The sequence below is a fragment of the Myotis lucifugus genome, unplaced genomic scaffold (genome assembly GCF_000147115.1).
Source record: "Myotis lucifugus unplaced genomic scaffold, Myoluc2.0 scaffold_227, whole genome shotgun sequence".
Lineage (NCBI taxonomy): Eukaryota > Metazoa > Chordata > Mammalia > Chiroptera > Vespertilionidae > Myotis > Myotis lucifugus.
This window is the reverse complement of record NW_005871275.1, coordinates 1,476,770-1,499,001: the sequence shown is the minus strand read 5'-3', so window position 1 is coordinate 1,499,001 and position 22,232 is coordinate 1,476,770. Positions and strand designations below refer to the sequence as shown.

At 40.2% G+C, this 22,232-nt stretch overlaps 1 protein-coding gene across 1 annotated transcript in view; it reads left to right on the top strand.

The window, feature by feature from the left end:
* FLT1 (fms related tyrosine kinase 1) overlaps positions 1-22,232 on the top strand; it is a 198,723-nt gene that overhangs the window by 110,357 nt on the left and 66,134 nt on the right. Inside the window, exon 14 of the mRNA XM_023762009.1 lies at positions 312-458. Coding sequence (XP_023617777.1) covers positions 312-458 — 147 coding nt within the window. The remainder of the gene's footprint in view (positions 1-311; positions 459-22,232) is intronic.

The window sequence follows — 22,232 nt, the reverse complement described above, 5'->3', positions numbered from 1 at the left end:
ACTCCTTAGGTTTTAGAAATGCTTCTCTCAAAACAAAAAAAAAAGTAAAGAAAGAAAAATATCCTTGATATTAAAATCTAAAAATAAAGAATTTAGTTCATGATTTTACTCTGTGTTCTAATGAATTCCAATGTAGTGTACCAACTTACTAAAGAGGAAGCAGTAGGTTAATCATAGAAGAGAAATTTAGGGAACAAATATGAATGAAACTTTATAGTCAAGTTTTGCTATTTATATATTTCAAATGTTGAGGTGCATATACAATAAAAAATAAAGCTGGTGAGTAATAATTCTCTTTCTTTATTCACTAGATCAGGAAGCACCATACCTCCTGCGAAACCTCAGTGATCACACAGTGGCTGTCAGCAGCTCCACTACTCTAGACTGTCATGCTAACGGCATCCCTGAGCCTCAGATCACCTGGTTTAAAAACAACCACAAAATACAACAAGGACCTGGTAAGAGATGCTTTCCTTGTGTTTACGCTTCCCCATTGTCCCCTTCTTCCCTTAACGTTGCCACCGCCCCCAGCCAGTACAGCTAGAACCACCTGCTGATAGAGCTGCAAGAAACGGCTCGGGTTCATACTTATATCAACTTCCATGAGGACGGTGTGAGCCAGGTCCTATGCAGACCCCATTGCTAACCCGATGGCATCTGCTATAAACAGTGCATCAGACAGAAATGCTAAGAGCCACTCAGGAAGGTTTCAGTTCACCTTGACAGCAGGAAAGTGGTGTGAGGATTAGTTCCTTGGCTTGAGGGATAGCGGAGCCTTGAACACTTGGCATAGATGAAGTTCAGAGTGGATTTATAATCTTTTAAACTCACTTATACCAATTTTAATGATTTGGTAAAAAGAATAATATTTTAAATGATACTTTATAATACTGGTAAATAAAATCTAAACTAATGGTCATTTGTTCATTTTTCTTCAACAAAAAATATATTTTAAGGCAACTAGACTTAAATCAGTAAGTATAAACACCATCTATTGTTTGCTTCATCATTCTATGGTTAAATAAATTTAAAATAAACTTATTTATAATTCTGATTAATAATAACATTTATATTAAAAATAAATTTGCCATTTATTTGCAATACCATAACAACCTAAATCAAAGAATTGGCAATATGAAGTGGTTCTTAAATATATATTTTACTGATTTTTTACAGAGGAAGGGAGAGGGATAGAGAGTTAGAAACATCGATGAGAGAGAAACATCAATCAGCTGCTTCCTGAATGCCACACACACACACACTGGGGATGTGCCCGCAACCAAGGTACATGCCCTTGACTGGAATCAAGCCTGGGACCCTTTAGTCTGCAGGCCAACGCTCTATCCACTGAGCCAACCTGGTCAGGGCGCTTTGGAATATCTTTAGCCTCATTTGTAAGACGTGTAGTTTCATAGAAAACTAATCCCTTGAGGTATTCTACCAAAATAAAAAGATGAATAAATAAGTAGCTTGTGAAACCATACCTATAAATAATGTCTTCCCCTTAGAGATTCAGTGTTCACACCAGTATGTTAAGCACCCAAAGAAGTCCTGTACTAAAGAAATCAGGTAAACTATGGTTTCAAGTTCTGTATTCCCCCAACTTTCTCATTCACAAAATGCTCTTCATGAAATGTTAATGTGAGATGTTGGGTGATTCTTTAAAGGAAGTAAATTTGACTTAAGTTCCGTTTCCATACTTTGGATGTAGGTTAAAGAATTAGAGTTGAGCAATTTTGAAAGCTCAAGAGCATTGTGGGACTAGAAGATGAACAAGGCAAGAGAATGTCCCAAGGCAATTGCTACAAATAGAAAGATTATGAGGTATTAGGGAGGTTTGAGTCCTAACATTGCCCTCATGGGTCAGAGGATTTGGGCAACTCACTCTTTAATCTCTGAGCCTCTATTTCCTTATTTATAAAATTGGAATAATACTGACAACACAGGCATGTGGTGAGGTTTAAATGAATTAATATGACTCAGCTGGCACACTGTCATGACTTAGTAAATGCTACCTCTGACCGACATCATTTATATAAAAATTAGTCAATGAGTTGTCAAATGCCAAACAACTCTAAATCCAATAAAGGTAACTTCCTCCCAGCTTTCTTTGATCTTCCGAGGTCCAAAAGAAAAATATGTAAAGAGTCTTATAGAAATTCTTTTTTTTTTTAATTAAATTTTTATTGTTCAGATTACATTTGTTCCTCTTCCCCCCCCCCATAACTCCCCTCCTTCCAGTTCCCGCCCCACCCTCCGCCCTCACTCCCCACCCACTGTCCTCATCCATAGGTGCACGATTTTTGTCCAGTCTCTTCCCGAATCTCCCATTCCCCTTCCCCCCCTCAAGAATAGTCAGTCCATTCCCTTTCTATGTCCCTGATTCATTATAATCACCAGTTCATTCTGTACCTCAGATTATTTATTCACTTGATTCTTAGATTCACTTGTTGATAGATGCATGTTTGTTGTTCACAATTTGTATCTTTACCTTTTTCTTCTTCCTCTTCTTAAAGGATACCTTTCAGTATTTCGTATAATACTGGTTTAGTGGTGATGAACTCCTTTAGCTTTTCCTTGTCTGTGAAGCTCTTTATCTGACCTTCAATTCTGAATGATAGCTTTGCTGGATAAAGTAATCTTGGTTGTAGGTTCTTGGTATTCAGCACTTTGAATATTTCTTGCCATTCCCTTCTGGCCTGCAAAGTTTCTGTTGAGAAATCAGCTGACAGTCGTATGGGTATTCCCTTGTAGGTAATTGAGTCTCTTTCTCTTGCTGCTTTTAAGATTCTCTCTTTGTCTTTTGCTCTTGGCATTTTAATGATGATGTGTCTTGGTGTGGTCCTCTTTGGATTCCTTTTGTTTGGGGTTCTCTTCGCTTCTTGGACCTGTAAGTCCATTTCTTTCACCAGGTGGGGGAAGTTTTCTGCCATTATTTCTTCAAATAGGTTTTCAATATCTTGCTGTCTCTCATCTTCTGGCACCCCTATTATTCTGATATTAGTGCGCTTGAAGCTGTCCCAGAGGCTCCTTACACTATCTTCACACTTTCGGATTCTTTTTTCATTTTGCTTTTCCAGTTGGGTGTTTTTTGTCGAATCTTTGGTTTGATTCTTGTGCTCCTCTGGTCTGCTATTGGGTATAATATTCTTTATTTCAGTCCGTGTATGCTTACTTTCTAATTTCTTTATCGTAGCATCGAGGGTCTCATTAGTTTTCGTGAAGCTCTGCTCAAGTTTATAGCAAACCCTCAAAATTGCGATTCTTAGCTCCATATCCTCCATTTCTGACATGTTTTTTTGTCTCCGCATCTTTTATGCTTTCTTGGTGCACCCCCTTGTGGTCTTTGTGCGCAGTCTTGTTCTAGCCAAGCCTTAATTGTTGTAGTTAACACTAGAGAGATTTGACCACAAGGCCGACTGGCTATAGGAATCAGCTGTGTGGAAAACTTCAGTCCTCTGGGGAGGCGCTAGTCCAGCCTTTGCCTGAGGCGATTGGCAAATGGCTCTGCGCAGGGCCTGGGCGGGGCGGGCTCAACAGGGCGGGGGGAGGGAGCCGCTATGGCTGCTCTCAGTCCGTCTCCAGGGGCTCTGCCTCTCTGTCCCCACAGCCGCTGCAAACCTCGGAGGGACCGTAGCCAGATAGTCCCGCTTCTCCCGTTTGAGTCTGGGTCCCTAGAGACTCGCCCGAATCTGTAGCCCAGAGTCTGAGGCTCCCTCCGGATTGAAAACGACAACCGCGCCCTCAGCCACCAGCCTGCTTTGCGCGCGCACCGCCGCACCACCGTACCTTTAAATTTTCCACACTGCGCCTCCTCTATTCCTCGTAATGCTGTTGTTTTTCCTTCTAGTTGTAGAGTCTCTCCTCAGCCAGCCTTCCTGTGGTTCTGGGTGATGTCCGTTCTGTCTTTTAGTTGTATTTTTGAAGTGGTTGTTCGAGGCAGCAAACTCCGGTGTTTACCTATGCCGCCATCTTGGTTTCTCCCTAGAAATTCTTATATAAAATATTTTCTAAATATTATTCTAATATGCTCCTATTAGGATTTATTGAGCTCAACTATACTAAGTTGTCTATTTTATCTCCCTTCCCCTTTTTTTACTCGTTAAAACTACTACAGCTCTTTGGAAAGTAATGTCTTAATTTTCTGAAGATAATCTCTTATGTGCATATAGTATTTACGAAGTTTTATATGTAAGTTTCCTATCTGAGGCAGTGAATTCAACAGCCAATGCAATACACGCTGTGACTATCACACTTATGTTCATGCATGTAGATATCTTTAGATATACCAATTCTTTTATCGTTTTTCTTTTTACAAACCTCTAAGTAAAGATTACAGGTAACCAAAGTGATAATCCTTGACTCACTGGTAACCAAAGCTGAAATGGAAAAACACTGAGATCACAAACTAAAAACTAGTCCATAATGTACTAAATCTTTGGAAAGTTAGACTGAGTTTAAAAGTCTGAAAATAAACTACATTCTTTAGAGACTTGAGAGGCATCTTTTGTATTAAGCCTGGCAACTCAAGAAGAATGTATGTACTGACAGTATTTTAGTGACGTTAGATCAATGACAGAATCGGGCCCATTATCACTGTTATTTGTTAAATGACAGCTCACTCTATTCCAAAGAAAATATGAGAGAGGAAGCAGGGCACACATGAGGGCTCACGCTCTAGAGCCACATTTCCTTTCAGGAAAACCTTTCAGTGGGGCACAGCCGTTCTATAGGAGAAATGCAATTTTAAGAAAGTGTTATGAAAGCTGAGTACTAAAGTCTTGGGCCAAAGGGCATCAAGCAGAAGCGAAAGAGATCCTCAGCACACAGGCCCAGGAAAGCATGTGCACGGGGACATGAGGCCATTCCACCAGGCAACCCAGATGGAAGAGCCCAGGCGCCCTGGAAACCGCGCTGCCTGGCGCTCCACGGAGTGCGCACTCTGCTGCCAGCCTGGCAGCTCCAGCCCGAGTGCAGGCTCTCTGGGCCTTTCCCACTCACCCGTCAGTCTCTCCCTCTCCTCTCCCCACCCCGCCTCGGGCCAGAGGCTGCCTTCACTAGGGACCCTTCTTTCCCACTCCTCTTCTCTGCTGTCTGGGTTTCGTTTCAGTTCATGTCACAGAGCACTCAGTTGTTCTCTTGTCTTATGTGTGCTTATTTTTAAAATATATATATATTTTTATTGATTTCAGAGAGGAAGGGAGACGGAGAGAGAGATAGAAACATCAATGATGAGAGAGAATCATCAATTGGCTGCCTCCTGCACCCTCCACTGGAGATCGAGCCCGCAACCCTGGCACGTGCCCTGACCAGGAATCGAACCATGACTTGGTTCATAGGTCAATGCTCAACCACGGAGCCACGCCAGCCGCGCTATGTGTGCTTATTTTTAAAACCTTTGTAGTTAGCTATCATATCTTAATACATCTTCATTGAATAAATAATAAATATTGATTGAGCTTTCACCAGATACCATGGCACTGTGTTAGGAGTTTTACAAATATCTCATTTACTTTCACAGGTGTTATCTGAGGTGGGTAATATTATTAGATGCATTTCACAGACTGTTTTAACTTAACAAGTGCTTGTCAGGTACCTGGTTCTGTTCCGAGCACTTTATTAATACTAATTTGTTTGCTCCTCAAAACAATTTTATGAAGTTTGCTAAATTGTCATGCCTGATTTATAGACCAAAGGATGAGGGAGTAGAGACAGAGAGGAGGAATAACTGGCTCCAAATCATAGAGTTAGTGGGTAAGTGACCAAGGCTCATGCCGGAAGCGTGACTGTGGGGCTGGGCGCTGCACACTGGGGCTGTGCAGCTCAGCATTGCCTCACATCACTCACGAAAGGACAGATAGGTACTAGTTTTAAATGACCTCGTGTATTTAAAACAATGAATATCTTCTCATTTCCAACCCTTAATGATTGAGCTTCCTAAAGACTCCAGTTTAATTTTTAAATGTATTTACTAATTTTTAAAAAATATTTATTAGAGCATTTTTTAAAGAGTGGACATGCCATATATAAGGTTAAAAATCATTTTGAACCCGAATCTAATTACTTTTCAGTGTTAAAAGATCCAGAATGCATTCCATATTAGCCCAACACTCTTCTACTCACTCAACCAACATTAATAAGACACACTTTGTGTCTGGTGCTGTGCCAGGCTTGGTGAATACAGCAGTGAACAAGAAAACTACAATCTACCCTGACCAGTGTACTCAATGGTTAGAGTGTTGGCCCATGCTCTGAAGGGTCACGGGCTCAATTGCAGGTCAAGGGCATGTACATGGGTTGCAGGTTTGGTCCCAGCCGGTCGGGGCATGTGTGGGAGGCAACTAATCAATGTGTCTCAAATCAGTGTTTCTCTCTCTCTCCCTCTCTTCCTCCCTCCCTTCCTTCTACTTTCTCTAAAAACATCAATGGGAAAAATATCCTTGGTTGAAGATTAACAAAACAAACAAACAAACAAAATACTAAAATCTGAATAACCTAATATCTAAAGTAATTAACTCGTGTGTTTAAATGCATGCAGCTTCTTCAAGCTGCAACCTTGTGTGTTCTAACTTACTCCTTATCATCATGTCAATTGGGCACCAGATTTAATGAGTCTAAAAATGGAATAAAGTGAATTAACAAATGGGACAATAGAAACGATTATGGCTCAATTACAGGATTAAAATACAGAGAATGGGCCCAGGCTGGGTAGCTCAGTTGGTTAGAGAATTGTCCCAATACTCTAAGGTTGTGAGTTCAATTCCTGGTCAGGGCACATACAAGAATCAACCAATGAATGCATAAATACATGGAACAACAAAACTCTCTCTCTCTCTCTCTCTCTCTCTCTCTCTCTCTCTCTCTCTCTTTCTCTTAAAGTAAAAAAATAAATATTTTTTAAAAATACAGAGAATGGCAGAGAGTTAAAGAGGAAATAAAAGAAAATATGCAAGAAGTAATAAAGGTAGGAGAACCTCCACATTAAAACTGAGTAAAGAAGCAACTGATAACTATTAAGAGGGACTAATGGGGTGCAGAGAGTTGAAAAAGGAAGGTAATTTGAGACACATTTACTTTGAAGAGACAGGTAAAAAGAGGATGGACCAACTCACCTAAGTATAGCATAACGGACTGGGCATAAGAGAAAAATGGAATGTGAAAGGACTGAGACCAAAAAAAGCACCACACAAGGGCTCTAATTGGAGACAAATTCTATGTGACAGTGGCTGCTTTGAGTATGATTTGATTCTTAAGGGTGTAGAGACAGCAAAGCTCTTTTAAGAAACATGTAAAAGGTATGCATCCAGACTTGGAACAATGGAATGAGGTTGCGGGTTCAATCCCTGGTCAGGGCACATACAAGAACATATGAATCCCTTGTCTTCATTACTTCTCCTGCCACCTGCCCAAGGGACCAGCAGTTCCTTCAACAGTCACGTTTCCACTTCATATTGCACAGATTCTCCAATGAGGCCCTAACTATGTTTAAAGGACATATTGTGTGAGCAAGGTATGCTGTTGGCATCTTCCTTCAGAGTTGGCACTGTGAGGAGTCAAGATATGTTTGCAAAGCGGATAAAGGCCTATCTAGCCTGGGTTTACACTGACACAGAAGGAACCATCTCACAAACGACTGTGCAGAGAAAACTGGGCTTCTGAAAAAGTGATTAAAATGGTGAACTAATGAACTCTCCTTCTCTGAAAATATTTAAGAGAACAGAAGGCAATATTGACCTGCGATGTTTTTAGTCAATCCTGCCCGAACCCCCCAAAACTCATCAAACTATTACTTAAACTAAATTTCTGTGACAGCAAAACATTTTCAGAATACTTTAAGATTAAAGCAGTAAGACTGGAACAACCAAGAGTTTGGAAAGAATAAGTTCTGTCTGAAATAGACTGTGGACATTGGCGTAGTTACTGAGTCTTCTGTCTGTTGACATAGCTCTAGATACTGAGGACTCAGTAATGATTAAGGCAGTTATTGCTCTCCAAGAGCCCACAGTGAAGTGGGCAAGTAAGAAAGTCAGTAAGTTTACTACAAAAGGGTAAGTGCCAGAGCAGAGGCATGCACGAGGTGGTAGGAGAGGAACAGAGAAGAGGCCGAAGAGCATCAGAAGGTGCCCAGCTGGTGTGGCTCAGTGGTTGAGTGTTGACCCATGAACCAGAAGATCATGGTTCAATTCCAGGTCAGGGCACATGCCCGGGTTGCAGGCTCAATCCCCAGTAGGGAGCGTGCAGGAGACAGCCAAATGATGATTGTCTCTCATCATGGATGGTTCTATCTCTCTTTCTCCCTTCCTCTCTCTGAAATCAATAAAAACATTAAAAAAAAAGAGAGAGAGAGCATCAGAAGGTGCTTTCTAGAGCAAATCAAGTGGCCAGGTCAAGAAAGGAACATGTGCAAAGTTGCTGAGGCTTATCATGAACTGTCAATAGGTCAGTATGGTTCACACCAGAGTTACATTTGGGATATAGCAGGGACAGAAACTAGAAATCTCTGCCTAATAAAAATATAGCAGCATATCACCATGTACAACCTCTAAGTCAAAGTTGTGACTAATCTACCTAGAAGAAGAAGGGATCATGCCATACCAAATATCAAAATGTATTCTCAAGTAATCATAACTTGTGTGGGATAGATAAAGAGGTCACTGTGAACAAATAAAGAACCTGAAAACAACAATACAAATATATGGAAACTTAGCATCTGACAGAACTGACACCACAACTCAGTGGGAAGAGAATAGATTATTGAGTAAATTATCCTGGGATAATAGGCTATTTACATGATAAAAATCAGATTTCTACCTCAAATCAAACACAAATCCCCCTTTTCCCAAAAAATTCAGGTGAATTAAAGACTTAAGTGAGAAAAGACAAAAATCTAAATAGATCTTTCAAACAGAATTTTCTTTAATTTTTAGAATAAAGTAAGGGGAATACTTCATATCAGAGTAGAAAAAGAAATTTTTAAACAAGTAACAGAAAGCACAAGGATAATGGAAAATATTGATAAATTTTACTATGTTATAATTTTAAAGGCTTTTATATTAAAATTTCACCATAAACAAAGTTTAAAACTATTCATGGAATGGGGAAAACTTAACTTATTTAACCAACAAAACATCAGTATCCAAAACATATTTAATAAAACTAAAATCATTGAGAAAAAGACAAATAGGTTAATAGAAATATGGGCAAAAAAACATGAACAGGCAATTCACAGGAAAAGAAGCCTGAATGGCCAACAAAAATGGAAAAAGATGTTCCACCTAACTAGTAGTCAGAGAAACGTAAATTAAACCCACTGCAAGATGCCATTCACACCCATCATTTTGCCGTAATTAAAACATCAGGAATTCCAGTCAAGATAGCAGATTAGATGGACACTGCACTCAGCTCTTCCCATGACCACATCAAAATTACTAAATTACGGAACAATCTACCTGGATAACCATCAGAGGTCCTATAACTAAGGATATAAAGAAGCAACATGGAGAACAGAAAGAGGGGAGGAGATGCAAAACCCGCTGGCCCCACACCCAGGTGCTGCAGTTGAGAATGCTGAGGGTCTTCTCAGCTGCAGAGGTTCCCTCTGAAGGGAGAGCATCTCAGGCCCATGCCAAGCACTCCAGCTGACACACCAGTTTTGGGAAGAGGAGCCCACCAACACTTGGCTGAGAAAATCAGCAGGGATTCTGTCCTTTGAGCTAGCCAAAAGGCTGCTGGAAACCCAGGTGCCCTCTTAAAGGGCCAGCACACAAACTCGCTTACAGGCACTCACCTTAGGTTCTGGTGGAGGGATCGTGGCTCAAGGGGTGCCAGAGACAAAGGAAGAAAAACTGAGTTGTGTGGCTTTGGGGCAAGGGCTGGAGGGATGGCCACTAATGTCCCTGTGTTAAGCCCTCTCTCCACACAACCAAATCTGAATCTGCATTAGCCTGTGAACTCCACTACCTCCTCCCTGATTACTTCCTGAGACCCCGTCCCACCACAAAGGCCTGCAGGCCCCAGGCAGTGGCATCTAGGTACCCTTCGATTTTTGCTGAGTAGCTTCACACTTAGCTCTGTCACCAAATCTGAATGTAGTTATTGATGAACACCACTTGCCCCACCCTGGGGACTCCCTGAGACTCTGCCTTACCCAGCCCAGGACTCTTTCAGCAACAGAGCCTTATGGGTAGCCAGCAGGCAGTGGCAGGTCTCAGGGTGCGTTGGGTCTTTTACTGCCCTGTTCCTGGCCCAGTACTGGTTGCAGCCAGTCTCAGATCACAGCATGGCCCCTCCCACACACATCCAGGCCTAACACAGGCAGCTACCAACCTCAGATCACTTTGTAGCTACTAACAGATAGCTTTGGACCTGTCACAGGCAGCATCTGAGGTTGACCCACCCCCAAGTCCTTCCCAAGAGGTCCCAGAACCAACATCCCAGGTGCCAGCTTCAAAACAGAGAACCACCTAATTAGCTTCATAAGTGGCACACCCAAAGGGAGGTCTCAGCTGGGCACATCCTGCTCTGTGGAGTCAGCCTATGACAGCAGCTTGTACACTATGATTGTGGCCAATCCTCACAGCCAGCAAGCCTGAGGGTGCCACCCACTGATGTGCCAATAGAAATCAAGACTCAACTACAACAGAAAGGAACACACAACCTACACAAGGGACCTTCCTGGAGCACTCGGCTCAGGTGCTAAAGGAGACTATGCCACTGGGCCCCAGAGGACACCTACTACAAGGCCACCCTGCCAAGACTTAGAGACATAGAAGATCTACTAATACATAGAAACAGACACAGAGAGACAGGTTAATGAGGAGACAAAGAAACATGTCCCATGTAGAAAAAAAAAAGAGAGAGAGAGAAATCTCCAGAAAAAGAACTAAATGACATGGAAGCAAGTAATCTACCAGACACAGAGTTCAAAACAATGGTTAAAAGGATGCTCAAGGAACTTAAAGAAAAATAGATAAACTTGGTAAGAACATCAACAAAGAGATAGTAAGCATATAAAAGGACATATAAACTATAAGAAAGAACAAATCAGAAATGAAGAATAAAATAACTGAACTGAAGAATATATCCTAAAAAACACAAAACACCAATCTGAAAGAATATATGCACCCGTATGTTCATAGCAGCACTATTTACAATGGTTAAGATCTAGAAACAGTATGTGAATGGACAAAAACACTGTGGTACATTTACAGGATGAAATACTATGCAGCTGTGAAAAATAAAGATCTCTTACCCTTTGAGACAGCATGGAGGGACCTGGAGAGTATTATGCTAAGCAAAATAAGCCAAATCAAGTATCACATGATCTCACTTATATGTGGAATATAATGAACAAAACAAACTGATGTACAAAATAAGTCCAGAGGCATAGAAGCATGGTACAGAACTAAGAAGGAAGGGTAGATGGGAAGAGATTAAGCAAAGAACTTAAAGACATATATGCATAGCCCATGGACACAGAAAATAATTTGGTGAAGGCCTGGGGTGGGGTGGGAACCGTATGGAGAGGGGCAATGGGAGAAAAATGGCAGACGCCTGTAATACTCTCAACAATAAAGATGAATAAATAAATAAATCTCTATATATAAAAGCTTAAGCGACCCTCACAACCAAACAGATGACTGAACAGGCTGCTTGGGGTGACCAGGCCGGCAGGGAGGTTAGTGAGGGACGACCAAATGACTGAGCAGCAGGCTGCAAAGATGGCGGCACCCACAGCCAATAAGGAGGGAATATGCTAATTGACTGCCACCCCCTCAAACATGGTGGCACCCATAGCCACAAGATGGTGGCGCCCAGTCCCCTCAGCTCTGCCAGGGCGACAGGTGCACGGCAAGGCCAGGCCCGCCCCCAGGCAGGCCCGGCCTTGCCGTGCACCTGCCTCCAGAGTCCCCCAGTCCCCTCAGCCCCCCAGCCACCCAGGGCCACCTGAGGCTTAGGTAACCAGGGTCAGCCAAGGCTTGCACTGCCGGCAGTGGCAGCAGCAGAGGTGTGATGGTGGCGTTGCCTTCCCCTGATCGCCGGGTCGCCTCCTGCCCATGAAGGCTCCCAGACTGTGAGAGGGGGCAGGCCGGGCTGAGAAACGCCCCCCTCCAGTGCATGAATTTTCATGCACTGGGCCTTAAATAAATAAATAAATAAATAAATAAATAAGAATACACTGGAAGGACTTAACAGCAGATTAGATGCAGCAGAGAATCAAGTCAGTGATTTGGAAGACAAGGTAGCAGAAGACAATCAGAACAGCAAAAAGAAAAAATAAATTAAAAATTGACAATAGCCTAAGGGACTTCTGGAACAACATCAAGAGTAACAATACTGGCATCATAGAGACACCAAAAGGAGAAGAGAGAGAGCAAGGGATTGAAAATCTATTTAAAGAAATAATGACTGAAAACTTCCTTAACCTAGCAAAGGACAAAGGCATACAAGTTCAGGAAGCACAGAGTCCCAAACAAGATAAACCCAGAGAGACCCACACCAAGACACATCATAATTAAAATTGCAAAGGTGAAAGACAAAGAGAGAATCTTAAAAGCATCAAGAGAAAAATAGTTATTTACCTATAAGAGCTTCCAAAAGACTATCAGCTGATTTCTCAACAGAGACTTTTCAGGCTAGAAAAATTAGCATGAAATATTCAAAGTGATGAAAAGCAATCAAGACTACTCTACCCACTAAGGTTATTCATTTAAAATTGAAGGAGTGATAAAGAATTTCCCAGACAACAAAAGGCTAAATGAATTCATTCCCACCAAATCAGTATCACAAGAAATGTTAAAGGAACTTCTTTAAGAAGAAAAAAGATAAAAAGGGACATAAATATGAGTGATAAAATGGCAATAACAACGTTCCTATAATTACTTTGAATGTGAATGGACTTAATGCTCCAATCAGAGTAGCTGAATGGATTAGAAAATAAGACCCATATATATACTGTCTACAAGAGATGCACTTCAGATCAAAACACACATGCAGACTGAAAGTAAAGGGATGGAAAAAGATATTTCATGCAAATGGAAATATTTAAAAAGCTGGTGTAGCAATACTTACATGAGACAAAAATAGACTTTAAAACAAAGTTATAATAATAGATGAAGGACTCTATATCATGGTGAAGGGATCAATCCAACAAGAGGATATAACACTTGTAAACAGTTATGCACCCAACATAGGAGCACCTAAATATATAAAGCAAATAGTGATGGACATAAAGGGAGAGACCTATAGTAATAGAGTCATAGTAGGGGACTTTAATTCCTATTGACATCAGTGGATAGATTTTTCAGACAGAAAATCAACAAGGAAACAGTGGCCTTAAATGACACATTAGACCAGATGGATTTAATTTATATGTTCAGAGCATTTCACCCCAAACCATTACAATACACATTCTTTTCAAGTGCACATGGTACATTTTCCAGACAGACCACATGTTAAGCCACACACACACACAAAAAGCCTCAATAAATTTAAGAAGATTGAAATCATCCCAAGCATCTTCTCCAACCACAATGGTATAAAACTAAAAATCAATTACAAGAAAAAACTGAAAAACACACAAACACATAGAGACTAAATAACATGCTACTAACATACTCAATGTGAAGCAGCTAAAAATGTTTTCCTTAAGGAACAAGATAGCATTGTCCACTTTCACCACTTTTATTCAATATAGTATTAGAAACCTAGCTACAGTAATCAGACAAGAAAAAATAAAAGGCATCCAATTGGAAAGGAAGAAGTAAAACTGACTTATTAGCTGATGGCATGATACTATATATAGGGAACACTAAAGATTCCACCAAAAAGCTGCTCAAACTGATAAATGAATTCAGTAAAGTAGCAGGATACACAATTAATATTTAGAAATCAGTGGAATTTTTTTGTTGTTAATCCTCACCCAAGAATATTTTTTCATTGGTTTTTTTTTTAGGGAGAATAGAAAGGAGGCAGGGAGAGGGGGGAGGGAGGGAGAGAGAGAGAGAGAGAGAGAGAGAGAGAGAGAGAGAGAGAGGGTAAAACATCGATGTGAGAGAGATACATCTACTGGTTGCCTCCTGCACTGGTTGCCTCCTGCATGCACCCTAACCAGGATCAGGGATGAAACCTGCAACCCAGGTACATGCTCTCAACCAGGAATGGAACCCATGGCCTTCAGTGCATGGGCAGATACTCTAACCACTGAACCACACTGACCAAGGTAAATAGGTGGATTTTTTTTACATTGTAGAAATGCATCGTTATTTAAGAAAGCTGTCAAAGATTTTCATCCTTATACAATTGAAAATTTCATGACTAATAGACAAAATTTTTCTTATGATTGCAAAACTTTTTTTGTTTATTAAAGTATAGTTGACGTATATATCATTATATTAGTTTCAGGTGTACAACATAGCGATTTGACATTTATATAGATTACAAAGTGATTACCACAATAAGTCTAGTAACCAACTGTCCCTGTACAAAGTTATTATGAATATTATTGACTATACTGCCTATGCTGTAGATTACATCCTGTGTCTTACATTTTTATAACTGGAAGTTTATATCTCTTTTTCTCTCTCTCTCTTTATTGATTAAGGTATTACATATGTGTCCTTATTCCCCCATTGCCCCCCCCCACCCCCCGCTCATGCCCTTAACCCAGCTGTGGGCAAACTACGGCCTGCGGGCCGGATCCGGCCCGTTTGAAATGAATAAAACTTAAAAAAAAAAAAGACCATACCCTTTTATGTAATGATGTTTACTTTGAATTTATATTAGTTCACACAAACACTCCATCCATGCTTTTGTTCCGGCCCTCCGGTCCAGTTTAAGAACCCATTGTGGCCCTCGAGTCAAAAAGTTTACCCACCCCTGCCTTAACCCCTGGTGTCTGTGCCCACTGGTTAGGCCTATATGCATGCATACAAGTCCTTTGGTTGATCTCTCCCCCTTACCCTCACCCTCCCCTACCTTCCCTCTGAGGTTTGACAGTCTGATCAATGCTTCTCTGTCTCTAGATCTGTTTTTGTTCATCAGTTTATGTTGTTCGTCATATTCCACAAATGAGTGAGATCATGTGATATTTCTCTTTCACTGCCTGGCTTATTTTGCTTAGCATAATGCTCTCCAGTTACATCCATGCTGTTGCAAATGGTAAGGATTCCTTCTTTTTTACTGCAGCATAGTATTCCATTGTGTAGATGTACCACAGTTTCTTAATCCACTCGTCTGCTGATGGGTACTTAGGCTGTTTCCAAATCTTAGCTATTGTAAATTGTGCTGCTATGAACATAGGGGTGCATATATCCTTTCTGATTGGTGTTTCTAGTTTCTTGGGATATATTCCTAGAAGTGGGATAACTGGGTCAAATGGGAGTTCCATTTTTAGTTTTTTGAGGAAATAGGTGGAATTTTTTACACCAATATTGAACTATCAGAAAGAAAAATTAAGAAAACAATCCCATTTATAGTTGCATCAAAAAAAAACACCCTGGGAATAAATTTAACCAAGGAGGTAAAAGACCTGTATTTGGAAAAGCATGAGATATTGAAGAAATTGAATAAGATATAAATAAATGGAGGCATATATCACTTTCATGGATAGGAAAAACTAACAGCATTAAAATGTGCATACGACCTAAAGCTATCTATAGATCCAATGCAATCCTTATCCAATGGTATTTTTCAAAGAGCTAGAACAAATAACCCTAAAATTTATATGGAGCCACAAAGACCTCAAATACTCACAGCAATCTTGAGGAAGAACAAAGGTATCATACTACCTAATATCAAACTATACTATAAGGTTATAGTAATCAAAACAGCATGGTACTGACACAAAAGTAGACACATAGATCGATGGAACAGAATAGAAAACCCAGAAATAAACCAATGCCTAGATGGTCAACCAATATATGAGGCAAGAATATACAACAGGGTAAAGACAGTCTATTCAACAAATGGTGCTGGGAAAATTGGAAAGATACATGCAAAAAAATGAAACCAGAGCACCTTTCTATACCATATACAGGAATAAATTCAAAATGGATTAAAGACTTAAATGTGAGGCTCAAAACCATAAAACTCCTAGAAAAAGGTATAGGAAGTAAGCTCTCTAACATTTATCTTAGTAGTATTTCTTCTGATATGATTCTTTGGGCAAGGAAAACAAAAGGAGAAACAAATGTGACTACACGAAAGTAAAAAGTTTTTGTGCAGCAAAGGAAACCATCAACAAAACGAAGAGACAACCTACTTAATGGTAGAAGATATTTGCCATTGATACATCTGATAAAGGGTTAATATCCAAAGTTTATAAAGAACTCATACAACTCAAGACCAAAAACATCCAATTAAATTATGGGCAGAGGACCTGAATAGACACTTCTCCAAAGAGGACAACCAGATGGCCAACAGACATATGAAAAGATGTTCAGTGCCACTAATCATCAGAAAAATGCACATTAAAACCATAATCACCTCACACCTGTCAGAATGGCTATCATCAATAGATCAACGAAAAAGTGTTGGCAAAGATGTGGAAAAAAGGAAACTCCTACTGTTGGTGGAATTACGAATTGGTGCAGCCACTATGGAAAACAGTATGAAGGTTCCTCAAAAAATTAAAAACAGCTCGGCCGGCATGGCTCAGTGGTTGAGCATCCAACTATGAACCAGGAGGTCATGGTTTGATTCCTGGGTTGCAGGCTAGATCCTCTGTGTGTGGCATGCAGGAGGCAACCAATCAATGATTCTCTGTCATCATTGATGTTTTTATCTCTCTCTCTCCCTCTCCTTGCCTCTCTGAAATCAATAAAAATCTTTTTTATAAAAATAAATAAATAAAACCACCTTATGACTCAGAAATTGAACTTCTGAGTATATAGCCAAAGAAATATGAAAAGATATATGCATCCTTATGTTCATTGCAGCATTATTTACAATAGCTAAGATATGGAAGCAACCAAAGTGCCTGTCAATAGAACAGTGGATAAAGAAGGCACTGTACTAGTACATATATCTGATGGAATATTACTCAGCCATAAAAAAAGAAATTGTACCATTTGCAACAACATGGATGGACCTAGAGGGTATTATGCTAAGTGAATAAAGTCAAACAGAAAAAGACAAATATCATATGATTTCACTTATACATGAAATCTAAAGAACAAAATAAATGAACACACAAAACAAACAGACTCACAAATACAGAGAACAAATTGAGTGTTGCCAGGTGGGAGGGTGTTGGGGGGATGGATGAAAAGATAGAGATTAAGAAGTACAAATTGGTAATTATGAATAGTCATGGGGATGTAAAGTACAGCAAAGTACAGCATAGGGAATATAGCCAATAATATTATATTAACCACGTATGGTGCCAGGTGGATACTAGAATTATCAGGGGAATCATTTTGTAAATTATATAATTGTCTAACCACTATACTGCACACCTGAAACTAATAGAAAATAATATTAGCCCAAAGTGTTTTTGGCTCAGTGGATAGAGCATTGGCCTGCAAACCAGAGGGTCCCGGGTTCAATTCCAGTCAAGGGCACGTACCTTGGTTGCAGGCTCCAACCTGGTCAGGGCAGGTGCAGGTGGCAACCAATCGAAGTGTTTCTCTCACATTGATATTTCTCTCTGTCTTTCCCTCTCTCTCCCATTCTCTCTAAAATCAATGAAAAAATATCCTCAAGTGAGGATTTAAAAATAAATAAATAAAATAATATGCAATGTCAATTCTAACTGAAAAATATAATTAAAATAATTAAAAAATAAATTTACAGGAGGCATCTCCAAGGTATATTATTAATTACAAATAAATTATTTATAATTTACTTACAGATATCTATACAATTATGAAAATATGTTATTGATGCAAATGTTTTTGTTTTTTAAAAATATGATAACACCAATTATTGGTAAGTATGTGGGGAAATGAAAGCTCTTCTCACTTCTGGTTAAACTGTAAACTGGTATCTTTTGGAACAACATTGTGATACTTAGTAAAATTGAAAATGGGATTACCTTGTAACCCAGCACTGGGAAATGTGCATAACTCCGTACACAGAGCTGTGTCCACTGTGCACTGTAGCCTTCTTTGTAGTAGCAAAAACGTAAAAACAACCTATCTATTCTATAGCAAAGAAGTAAATTTTTTTAAATCTGTGGCTTTTTTTATGCAATGGAATATTATACAGTTAAAAATGAACTCCAGCTACATGTGTCAGCAAGGGTGAATATTAAAACATTGTTGAACAGAAAAAAAAAACAAGCTGAAAAATTATACATGCTGTATGATTCAACTTATTTAAAAATTTGAAAGCCACAAACCAATATTACATATTTTATAGAGATACAAACCGTATGTAGAAAACGCAGTCAGGAGAACGGCATGCACCAGCTCCAGGATAGTGGTGCCTCTGGACAGAGTGGGAGAAGGAAGGGATAAGCTATACATTTTATTCATATGAAAGAGAGAGGGGTCGAAAGCAAATATGGCAAAATGTTGACATCTGATTATCTTAACGGTGGGTACATCGATCATATTTTTCTGTATTTTTAATGTTTAAAATCAATCACAATGAAAAAAAATGAACTAAAAAAAGAGCCCTTTTAAAAAGGTGAGTTCCTCAGTAGAACAGAGCCTGTTTCACAGGAATTGGGTCATAGAAAGTGAGTAGCAATCGGTAAAGGCATTAAAGAAAGTAAAGGAGGCCACTATGGATAAGTAGGGGCAGAAGATTTGAATTATGAGAAAAAAATAAGTAGGTAATAACTGACCTATTTTTGTGAGAAGGGAAATAAATAGCAAGAGTAGAGACTGAGATTTTGAGTGGTCTATCTGATGGTGGCGCATCCATGTCTGTGCCATTTGTCATGGTCCAATGTGAAGGCAAGTCCGAAAGAAGAACTTTGCTTGCTGATGTTGGACATCCTCTTGCCTCATCTCCTCTCCTCCATCTGATGGAAAGAGGAAACTGAGCCAAATGCCGTTAGCTCATCAGCTTCCTTGGCTCTATCCTCTCACCTCCACAATTCCACATCTGTCTCCTTGGCTGAACTCTAAGTCCTTTGGCTTCACTTGTTCAGGGTGTTGACCTTAAACTGGGATTTGAGTGATAGAAAAATTGGTTGAGGTCCAGGTCTGCTGCAAGAGAGGATTATGGGCAACAAGATGGCTGCTATTATAAACATTCATTGCCCCTGACCACCCACTACCAAGCATACTTTTACTTTCTGTGATTGCCACAGATTCCATATCTTAAACTTTTCAAAGTTTCAAAGCTTCACTTGAATTATCTCAATTGACCGCATAGCAATACCATGAAATAGGCAAAGCAGGTATCATTCTCATTTTACAGGTGGGTTAACAGTCACAAAGAGGTTAGACGAGTTCGCCAGGATTACAGAGGAGAACTCTCGTTTTTCCCCGTCATCTGGGCTTAGAACACTGAAACCCTCTAGAGCTCATCTGTCTATTCCTGTATCCAGCAAAGCACCAGTTCCGTTAGATTGTTCCTACCTAGTATCTGTTTCCATTTCTTCTTCTCCACCTCCTCTTCCACTCTCCACATTTGGATCCTTACCACCCCCTGCCTGAATTATAACTGGGGAGCTGGCTTTCCAGATGCCACTTTTTCCTCATTCCTCTCCATCCTGCATTATCTTTCTAGACTAAACTTCCTTAAACATTGCTTTCATTATGTCATTTCCTTGCTCAAAAATCTTTTGACGCTCTGTTTCTTTCTATGTTGAATGGAAGCTCTTCAGCCAGGATTTCAAAGTTCTCCTTAATCTGAACTCACCTTTTCAACTACTCAAAACAGGTGCTTTAAAAATAAAAATGGGTTTGCGGGGAGGACAGAAATGGGCTGGAAGAGGTTAATAGGGGGGAAAGGAGGACCTATACAATACTTTCAACAATAAAGATTTAAAATAAATAAAATTAAATAAAATAAAAATGGATAGGTGGAGGGGGAAGAGGGAATAGAGGGGGCAAAAGGTGCTGGAAAAATAAAATAAAAATAAAAATGGCAACCAAACACATGCAAGAATGTACAAAGAAACCCAAATTAAAACAACAGCCTAGCTGGTGTGGCTCAGTGATTGAGCTTCCACCTATGAACCAAGAGATCATGGTTCAATTCCCTGTCAGGGCACATGCCCGGGTTGCAGGCTCGATCCCCAGTAGGGGGTGTGCAGGAGGCAGCGGATCAATGATGTTTCTCTCTCATTGATGTTTCTATCTGTTCCTCTCCTTTTCTCTCTAAAAATCAATAAAACTCATTTTTTTAAAACCCACAATGATCTTCATCTATCAAACCAGCAAAGTTCTGTGTTTTGCATTTTTAGATAATATTGCTCAATATTGGCAGTTCGGTGATAAAATAGTCTCTGATCCACTGCTGTTAAAGTGTTAATTGGCTTGATCTTTTTGGAAGGCAATTTGGTTATATGAATCAAGAGCTTTTGACTTAATCTGTTTCTGGAAATTTACGCTAAGGAAATAATCTGAAATACAGAAAAACCTTTATGCCTAAAGATGTTAATTGCACTATTATTTATAGTTATGAGCAATTAGATATATAACCCAATGCCAATGAATAGGGAACACACACATAATGAATGATTATATAAGATCATGCCCGGTGTCACCTCTCCTGCTCCCCCCAGACCCTGGCCTTGGTGGCTTTCACCCCTGCCTCCACCCTCTGACTGAGATTTGCATGTTCCACTAACCCAGGCAGGTGGAGGGTGGCGACACCAGGCTTTTAGCTGCCTCAGGGCAGAACACTAACCTGACCATGGGTGTGACAGCAGCACATGAGCATGGGGGAACACTTATGTTATGATATTGGGGAGTGGGGAGTCAGAATTTAATAATTAGGAAAAGTCTTACATTTCACCACTAAATTTGTTTTCTCTCTCCCAGCACCTTATTTCACACCTTTTTCTCTCTCTTCAAAACTCCAAAATTCCCTCCTCTTCCTGAATTTAAACACGAGTACCACTTATTTATTCAGAATATATATCATCAGATTATCCAATTTACCTGTTCCTTTATACTCTGCAATCCTTCCTGTTAAAATGAATTAACTATTCCTATTCTTAACCAAGGACAATTTGGGCACAGAATTCCATTCCCTCTCACATCAGAAATTTTACGTACTAGCATTATTTCTTCTGTTCCAGCATCATCTCTCTCTCCCTCTCTCATTCACTCAGATTTTTCCTATTAACACAAGAGCATACTATAAAATTTCACATTTTGAAAAAGAATTCATTCTTTGGCCTCATGTCATTCTCCAGCTACCTCCTTGAAAGTAATCTCTACTTCATCATCTCCCATTCTTTAAGGGGCAGTAATCATGCTATTGCTCCCACACTTCACAGAAATGGCTGGTTGTCAAACCCAGTGGTCAGTTATCGCTGTTCACCTTAGTCTCTCAGCAGAATTGCACAGAACTGACCACTCTGTCCTTTGTGAATGCTCTCCTTGCGTTCTGAGACTCCCGCCCTCACTGGGTTCTGAGACTCCCCGCCCTCACTGGGTTCTGAGACTCCCACCCCTCACTGGGTTCTGAGACTCCCACCCGCTACTCCTTCTCTGTTGCTGCCTCACTGGGTTCTGAGACTCCCATTGCTCAGTCTTAGGAGATGCTCTCTTCTCTATCTGGACTCACAACCGATGAGGTTTATTTCTATCCCTGTGGCTTTACATGCCTTCTGTGTGTTGGTTCCATATAGCCTTCTCTAATCCCCATCTTCTGCCTGAGCTCCAGTGAAACCTCCTTTGGGGTATGTAATAGGCACATCAAACCGTGTGCAAAACCGAACTCTTGGTTTTCCTCCCATGAACCTGCTCACCCACAAGAAAGGTACCACTATTCTCCCAGGTATTCAAATCATTAATGTATTACTCCTTTTCACCTGCCACATGCTAATCCCTATGCAAGCTGATTGGTTCTGCCTTCACAAATATTTCCCAAACCACCAATTCTTACAACTTCCAACATAGTCTCTCTAGGATAAAGCCACATATCTTTCATAGACAACTTCAAAAGCTTGCTAACTGCTCTCCCAGCTTCCACCCTGGCCCTGTGCAGTCTTGCAGCCCTCCAGTGGCTTTCTTCTGTGCTTAGAATAAAATCCTAAATCTTTACCATGGCTGTGTGCTCTCCTAGCTCTCATCTCTCCGGGTGCTTGTTCTTCTCTATTCACA